This window comes from Salvia miltiorrhiza, chromosome 3 (genome assembly GCF_028751815.1).
Source record: "Salvia miltiorrhiza cultivar Shanhuang (shh) chromosome 3, IMPLAD_Smil_shh, whole genome shotgun sequence".
In the NCBI taxonomy this organism is placed as follows: Eukaryota; Viridiplantae; Streptophyta; class Magnoliopsida; order Lamiales; family Lamiaceae; genus Salvia; species Salvia miltiorrhiza.
The window spans coordinates 34,945,404-34,954,148 of record NC_080389.1 but is presented as its reverse complement, the minus strand read 5'-3'; the positions used below and the strand labels follow the sequence as shown (position 1 = coordinate 34,954,148).

Sequence of the window (8,745 nt, the reverse complement as noted above, 5' to 3'; positions counted from 1 at the left end):
TGTCAATTAGCCTGCACTCAAATAACTCGATAATCTGATAGGTCGAGTCCGAAACCCAGTAGATTGGTCCAATCGATATCCCTATTTTTTATGTTTATTGCATTGTGTCATCAAAATTTAACACAAGTAACAACCGCTTCTAAATTATTAGTATTGTTTTTTTCTCTCAATTTTTATTTTTCTAGGAGGACAATTTCATTTGTTTTAACAGTATCCATGCGTGACTTATACGTGCCAAAAAATTTGTTATCAGGGTTTGCATAAAAGTGCAAGAGAACAACGAATTATGAAAAGCATAATATTCGTGCACCAAGAAACTAAAATTCATTCATAGATTTTATATGCAAAATGATCTAATTTCTATAGAATTGAACATTTTCAAAATTATATATCATAGTAATATTCAGTATATCGCTTCATTTCCCTTCTAAAACAATGGCCGAGGCAAAGCATCTCTTTCCAACAGCCCTCAAGTTTGTTGCTTCCCAACCTGCACCTTCCTTGTAACACTCAACCTGACATTGCATCAGAAAAGGTAAGGTAAGGTAAGAGAGACAGAGAGAATTGTTACAGGCAGATTAAATGTTGGCATTGAATCAGAAAAAAGGTTGAGAGAGACAGCAGTGCTAAACAAGCAGAATAAATTTATACCGTTTCGATGATTTTTTCAGCAGTGTTAATCCCTCCAATGACGTAAATAGATTTGTGAAGAACACCAGCAGCGAGGTAGCCTCTGCCATGCTTCATGGGTTCCCCAGTCATCCAAGATCCACGTCGTGGATCATAAATCTCAACACTGGGCACCATTGCCGTTCCATCAAAACCACCAAGCGCATATCTGCAACACGATATATCATCTTAGCTCAAGATTATAGCCGACTAAATTTTGAAAAAGAAAACTCAAGCTCCCGACTAGAGACAAGCATTAAGGAGGTACATGAGGAGAACATACATTTTTTCATTCATTGTAACAAGTGAGTGGATGCCTCTTTTTACTTCCATACTCGCAATTCTGGTCCATGAATTTTCCCTGGGGTCGAACCTTTCAGCAGACCTGAGTACCACACATTCAAATAAATTTGCTTAAGAAGATGATGTGTAAAAAGAAAGATCAGTTACGAAGAGGTTCATGACTTACTTTAAATATTCATGTCCGTCGTATCCCCCAACGGCATAGAGTGCACCATTCAGCTCCACAGCAGCAAGAGCAAGCCGCTGTAGAAAATATAAGGCAGAACATTGAGAAAATAATACCTAATTATATACGGTCTCTAAGAGGCCTAATCAAATTGGCTTAATTTAATAGAATCAACCACATTGACTAGGTGTCGTTGAACTTGAGCATAATAAATAAAGATAATAAAACTCTATCAAGGGACTATGTTGCAAATAATGTCGGCATAGCATGTTTAGGTTTTTGGTATGTATTAATCTTGACTGGTTATCATAAGAATTAGTGAAACTGCAGAATATGGTAAGACAAAACTGCTGCTCTTCACAGATACTACTATCAATTGTAGAAGCTGCGTTTATAGCATCTGCCTTACTCAACAAATACTTTTCAGTGTAAGAGAACAGAATAAAACCTTCTGGAGCATTGAGCGTGAAGGAATCCACCTTCCAATAAATGGATCAAGCATTTCTACCTCTGAGAAGAATTCCACCCCATTTCCTCCACCCATTGCAAATATTTTATTATTTAAGGTCGCACCAGCTAAGCTGCCTTTTTCTTTGAGCAGGGAAGGACGCAGAGTCCACTCATTGTTTACAATGTTATAGGACTCAACTGCAGAAAAAGAGAGTGCATGTGTGAATACACTACACACACACACACACACACACAGAGTGAGAGAGAGAGAGAGGAAGCAGGGATGAGCAGTACCTGTATCATACCACTTAGAACCACTTCCGCCACCAAATACATAGAGTTCTCCATTTAATGTCACGATTGGAGCATTCCATCGAGCTGAAGACATAGGCTTAAGAGATCTTAAGATATCTTCTGAAGGTGAGAAGGACTGCAATGCTGATGACCAAGACACCCCATCATGTCCACCCACTATCAATATTGACTCATTAGTATTTAAGTAATATTCATCCGGTGACTCCACCAGCGTTTGAGCATCCACAGGCTGCTTAGAAACATCAGACATGTACTCCAGTGCCAAGCATCTATTTTCCAATCGAAGAATTTCTTGCTCTGCCTCATCCTGCAAAGTATGAAGAATTAAAGTTCCGGAAATATGACCAATGAAGACCAACAAAATAATTTAGCTAAAAGAAGCACAAAGCCTAGTCTTAAACAAAAGGCACCACAGACTTGCATCTTCATTGCTGTGGAGTAAACCGCAATATATTGTTTGCCATGCAATGAAACAAAAGGTTCAGAGGTGTCAGAAAATTAAAAATAGAAATTAATTATAATTTCTGAGAATTGTCACACTATTCAAAACTAGCTGTAGAACATATATGATATTAAGAACACCCATTAGTCTCATAATGAAAAATGAAGTGAAAGTTACATTTAATTGGTAATACAACTAAATGGTGCAGAGAAGGCCATGTAGTACAAAACAAAAAGGACTTGAAGCTCTGTATAACATACGTCCTTTTTACCAGTCATATATCTCCATCGATGTGTTCTTTTTCCCCTTTAAAGTTCTGCCAGGTAACATAAGGAAATCTAATCTTTATTTAACAAACTTCATCACTCTTTTCCTGTACTTTTCATTCTAAAGTTTTAAGCACGTATCTTGTTAACTCTATTGTGTTATTCACAAATATAAATCTAGTTAGTTACATATTTGAGATGGAAAAAGTTATCAATGCAACATTATTGTACTCTGTTCAGAAATGGAAGTATTTACATTCCAAGTAAACAAAGTAAGAGTATAGCAGACTTTACTAAAGTGTATACCAACCAGACTTCACCAAAGTATACTGACCAAACAATGCTCTGACTCATTGACCAAATCAAATCCAAATCTGCACACATGTCTGTTCTGTGACTAGCCTTTCATTTAAGCATTTACCTTCAATTTTAATCAATTTATAAACAAATCAGGCAGACTAGAGTCTAGACTAACTTGCGTCCACTCACTCAACGGAATCATTTTGGTCCCCTGTAAACAATGGAATACTATGTGCCGGCTCAGCATTTTCAAGCATCAGATTCACAACAAGGACAGTCACACCAGAACCCGAAACATTTTCATTTTCACATTGTACTGAAACCACCGCCAAGTATGAAAGGCTCAAACTTAAAAAAGAGACCAGACATTTCAAGGAACAATGTGTTACAGAAAGGAAACATTACCAGCTTCTTTTCCAAACTCTCTGTCTTTATAATTTGTTCTTGCTTAAAGGTCCTTAGCTCTTCTATTTCAATGTACAACTGCATTGTTCATAGATATGAGAGTCAGCTATGCATAGTGCATTATAAACAAGGTGTGGTGAAATGAGTCAAAATGAAAGACATAAGATTTTGCTTTAAAATCCCCTAAAAAAAGAACTTGCCTTTAACAGAGCTAAAACTTATTTTCAATTTCAAAACCAAAGTTAAATCAGTGTCAAAGTTCAAATTGGCAATGAGAATAAAATCATTCATCAGTATCTATTTCAAAGTTAATACATAGCTTGTACTTGAGTCTTATCTGACCATCATATGGAACGGGAAAGTTCTCAGCAAATCTATAAGCACAATAAAGGTATCAGATCATCATGAGTGCATGCTAGTGTTTGTGGAAAATTCTCAGAAAATTAGTTGGATCAATTTGATTCATTCCATAATGCTCCCAAAGGGACAGAACATAGACTAGCTGCCAACGCTCTCCAGAAAAACTAATGAAAACTTTTCATTTTGTCTCAAATATCGAAGCCAAGTGTAAATCAGATATAGTTTGCTATTTTTGAAGAGAGTTAGATGCCATTTACAGGCAAAATTAAATTTAACCACAGGAAGAAGATGGTACAGACTATTAAGGATATATCTAATGAAGTTCAGGAACACAAAAAAGTTAGGAATTTTTTTCTTTCCTATATCAACAACAGATCTGGTCAGATGACTGGGCGAATGGAACAAGTTAATAGTGCAGATAGGAATTGAAAAACAAGCAAAATAAAACAAGCAATTAGTATATTTAGGCTAAATGTATCTCAGTCCATCAAGCCTCAAGGCAGGTCAAGTCTATCATGAGTGGAGTCAACCACACAGAACAAACATAGTAAATAATTAACTAAATAGGTTTTGTGTTCATGCATGCAATGAAAGGCTAACCTTCTCAACCAGAGAAGGATAATCAAATTGATCGGAAGAACTTCCGCTGTTCCTATTCCCTGATGTCACCTGGTCATCATCACTTGTGGATGACTTTCCTACCACACCAGCTATAGTATTAGCATCCGCAAACTTATTTCCGAGAGTCAGTTCCTTTAGTTTCATGTAGATAAGATCGTTTTCATCAAATTGTTCCATTTGGTTGGTTACCTCCATCAGTTGATTGTTTCCATTCAGAGAGAGGGAATTATCTGTAGTGGTTGATGTAGAAATAGAATCATCATAGTTGGAAAAATTATCCGTCAAAGCCGGTGGCTCAAAAGCTCCACTTTCATTTATCTTGTTGGTCAAAGGGAACCTCTGCTTTGCAGTCCAAATTGGGGGATTTTTTCGTATAGAGATACTAGGAGCAACTGCTAAAGAGGAGAATTGGGACATCAACCTGCTTGTCTGAGCATGATCCAACTCAAACCGAAAATGACTTTGACCATAATAGTTGTCAATAATGGATAGCTTGAACTGATTTTCGTTAAGGGCTAGGCACTGTAAACGGAGGCGTATTTGAACCTGAAGCCAAAAACAGAAAACAGTATGTACTTTACCTTACTCAAAAGAGGAAATTATGGTTAACAAATTAAGAATATAGTAGAGCAATGAGATTTGACCAGATTCCTATATAGTACCTGAGCTGGATACCTTGTTTTGTCAGAACCATCTATTGTCCAAGCATATGGATCAATATTCATTTTCCCTGAGCTAGCAGCTTCATATATACCATAAAGTTTTTTTTCATTGTAGTTGAATAGAAACAGGGGTAAACCTGGATCAATGTTCTTTACATATGAAAAATGTGCTGCTGGCAGGCCTACCAACCATGGAAACAGGGATGAGTGTATGGATAGTTTAAGTGCATACCAATTCTGTCGTCAAATTATAGCATCCAAGTATTTCTGTATTTGGCAAATTAGAGACTGTACGATGATTCATAGAAATGGTGTTCATGCAAGACGAGCCTGAAAAAAATAGAATACTAATGGAAACCTGAAAAGACTAACCAAAGAGTTGTTTGGCATGACATTCTTCCATAGTTTGTTTTGTGCACCCGAATATGACACCTCCAAGCTGGTTCTTGCTCAAGTTTCTTGCCCATGTCTCATTAGATGCCATTGGGTAACTCTTTTTAGATAAAAAAGGCTGTCTGTTCCTCCCGGCTGCCATTCAGCTAAGGCAATCTTATGAAAGCACTATGATGAATATCAAAACTCCACCTGAAATTGGGAAATGCTAAATACTTCAAACTAATATATATTAAGATTGAAGATTGAAAATCAATATGCATTCAGCAGGAATATTGGTGGTAAATTATTGGAACTACAACTGGAAGTCTAATAATATCTGTAAGTATCCTGAACTCGATACATAAATGCTTATTGGATGCTATAAAACTTTAGTGGAAGGAATAGACCAATGCAGCCTTAGACAAGAATGCTAAAGGAAAGGCATGTTCAATACTGACTGAAAAAACTAGCAAAAGGCCTTGATAACTTCGATGTAAATAACTTACTGGTCAGCTAAAAGTTGTTAATAATGAATATATGGGAATGAGAAATATAGACAGTCCAACAACAGATTGCACATGTATGCCCTCCACAGAAAGGAATTGGACGTTATGCTTAGTTCTACCATAGTCCTCATTCAAACGAATCAGTAAAATTAGTCTGGCTGGTACTCTGGGTAGATATATACATGCATTGCAATTAGTGTGAGCTAAACAAGAATCAAACCGGTATAACTCTCATTTCGAGAATCAATAGATATATCACCCAATCATTAACTAAAATAACTCAAACAGGCATATAATTATTGTTCTTATTTCTTTTTATCCAACAAACAAGACATTCGACATCTGTGAACCACTTACTAATTCTGTATTCTAATTGAAGTGAATGTCATTCTCCCTCAATTTAAAGGGAAAACCCTTAACCCTCACAGATCTCCCTGCTGTTGTATTCTAAAAACTATCGAAATACAGCTGATCAAGAGACATTATGCTAGATTAAAACATAAACTAGACAAAGAAAGAAGTTCCATCATCCTAAACCCGAACCTGTTGTAAAATGAAACTCCGAAAGTCCAAAGAACAGTTAAGTTATCATTATATCATACACCATGCTACTAAATAAAAAGCACACACACACATACACATTACCCAACATTATCAAAACCCTCGCCAGAACTGTAATTACATTCTGTAATCATAAAGAAATATGTACCACCATAAAGATTGATATGTAAGAATCCTAATCCTATAAAAAAAAAAAAAAAACAATGTGGCCGTTCAGGAACGTCACAAAATGAGAAAAAATAAAATTTGGCTCTTTCTAAAGGGAAAATGGCATTTTCTGGAACTCATTAAATCCTTAGCGATTCATACAATCTGCTACTAGCTCACTAATAGTAGAGATTAACAAGTAACAACTCCTAATTATTTGAAGATTGGCATTCGCGCGTGTCAGTTTATCCAACATTATCAGCTTCCGATTCTCTAGCAATACTTGTACATTATTTTGGAACTAAACTCGATTCCTCAAAATATCAGAATATGTCATCAAACGAAATGATATAGGAACTAACTCATCCCGAGTTTCGAACACCATTACTTTCACAAACGATGACAAAGCAGCATAACAGAATCAGGCTTCAAAATAAATATAGCGATACGAAAAAAAAGAAAAAAAAATCGGAAAAAAACCCCAAAATTATCGGATACAAGCGAACTTAACAATCAATCAATCCACAATACACTGAACTTAATACATACATTGCTTCAAATATACATTTTTGTTTTATGCTCCGTTGGGTGAGAGAGAGAGAGAGAGAGAGAGTTATGGCATGCAAAAATGGCGACACTGTAGAGGTCCATACCTTCGAATGAAGATACTGTGAAGTGTAGCGCCCAAACGCTAGGAGTTAAAGAGAGTAGCGCGAAATGGAGTGTTTGCGTGTGTTTAGTTATTTAATTTAATGTGGGCTTGTCCCTTTTTCTAGTAAAAAGGTTTTTCAGAGAGAAATTTACGATCAATGATATGTAATTGCAACGTTATGATTTTGAAATCGGATGACTCGAGTCAAATTTACGATTATTATGGATACTTTCGGAAATAGGTTTCTGAAAGTTTTATTTATTTATTTATTTTTATTTTTAGGTGCTGAAAGTTTTATTTTTTTCAATAAGGTTCTGAAGATAAAATTTTTAGGCAATGACTGCAATTGGCTACACTTCGGAAGAGATGTTAATTGTGAAAATTTGAAATTTCTAAATAACAATCGGTACATCAACAAGAAGTTATCAATATTGTTCTGGAACGTTCTTAAGAAAGTTCATCGCTTTGCAGTTAATAACACCCTACGCAGGCAAATGCAGAAGGGGGCTTTAATCTTTATTACTAGTATTTCGATTTTCTGTAAAATTGTGGAGAAATTAGGAAGAGACTGATGGATAGTGAAATTTGGACAGTCAAGAATAGACTGGTGACAACTCTGTCACATATAAGTATGTAACATTTGTTGGTTGGATCAAAATCTTGGAGAAATTAAAGTACTACTTTCTTTCATAAAGATAAAAATATCTTTGTTAATGCAGTGGGCACTAGAAATTACTCCCACCGTCCATGAAAGAACTTCTTAAGAGGGAGTGGCACAGATTTTAAGAAAAAAATATTATTTAGTGTATTGAGAGTGGAAAAATGATAGTTGAGTGTATTGAGAGTGGTGAAAATGTGTTATAATTAATATTGAGAGTTGTGAAAAATGAAAAGTAAGAGTAATTATAAGTGGTGGGGTATAGTCCAAAAATAGGTAGGAAGTTCTTTGTGGACATCCCAAAAAGAAAAGATAGGAAGTTCTTTCGTGGACGGATGGAATATTTGGTAAATTATGGGCTAATAGATGATTTTTTTTAGTAAACTCTTGGCCAATGACGGAGTGGCCCCAAATAAATTTTTGAAAAAATAGTATAAAAGTGTGTAAAGATATGTGGGCCAATGTGATTTGTAGTGTAAAAGTGTGTAAAAATATGTGGATCCATATGATTTGTAGTGTAAAATTATTATCAAAAAATAAAAATGAGTCATTTAACCTGGGACACCCCAAAATAAAATATGTGTCATTAATAATGGGACGGATGGAGTAACATAACTTTGTTGTTATTTCATACTTTTATTTGTTCTTCTTTATCTAATTGGTGAGTTTGGCTATAAAAAAAAATTGTGGGGTAATTTTTTTGCAGTGGACTCATAATAAATTAAATTTAGTTTAAATGTAGAATTTCTTGCAAACGCACTTGTAATTTACTTTTCATGTTTCTTTATGATTTTTATGTAATAGTTTGTTTATTTTAGCTTTCTCACATATTCAATTTTTATTATTATGTGAATTTATAACATATTTATTACTAATATAATTTAATT

The 8,745-nt window shown here is 35.1% G+C and overlaps 1 protein-coding gene across 2 annotated transcripts; it reads right to left on the bottom strand.

The window, feature by feature from the left end:
* Positions 1-305: 305 nt before the first annotated feature.
* Positions 306-7,401, bottom strand: LOC131016442 (uncharacterized). 2 transcript variants are annotated; one of them, XM_057945134.1, is made up of 11 exons: positions 7,202-7,401; positions 5,332-5,544; positions 4,960-5,141; positions 4,277-4,843; positions 3,317-3,394; positions 1,883-2,210; positions 1,587-1,786; positions 1,139-1,215; positions 953-1,054; positions 652-838; positions 306-515 (listed from the first exon to the last, which is right to left on the bottom strand). In XM_057945134.1, the coding sequence occupies exons 2-11, from the start codon at positions 5,492-5,494 to the stop codon at positions 417-419; spliced, it is 1,983 nt and encodes a 660-aa protein (XP_057801117.1). In that variant the 5' UTR covers positions 5,495-5,544; positions 7,202-7,401; the 3' UTR covers positions 306-416. The 2 variants fall into 2 exon arrangements, with proteins under 2 accessions (XP_057801117.1, XP_057801116.1); XM_057945133.1 differs by lacking the exon at positions 7,202-7,401 and adding an exon at positions 6,911-7,028.
* Positions 7,402-8,745: the final 1,344 nt, after the last annotated feature.

Bases quoted from the DNA above. Each gene is read 5' to 3' on its own strand.
- LOC131016442 (XM_057945134.1), bottom strand. From the start codon at position 5,494: ATGGCAGCCGGGAGGAACAGACAGCCTTTTTTATCTAAAAAGAGTTAC. The intron at 1,787-1,882 runs GTACTGCTCATC...CTTTTTCTGCAG, and splicing joins TTCTAAGTGGTATGATACAG to TTGAGTCCTATAACATTGTA. The intron at 839-952 runs GTATGTTCTCCT...ATCGTGTTGCAG, and splicing joins GTTACAATGAATGAAAAAAT to ATATGCGCTTGGTGGTTTTG.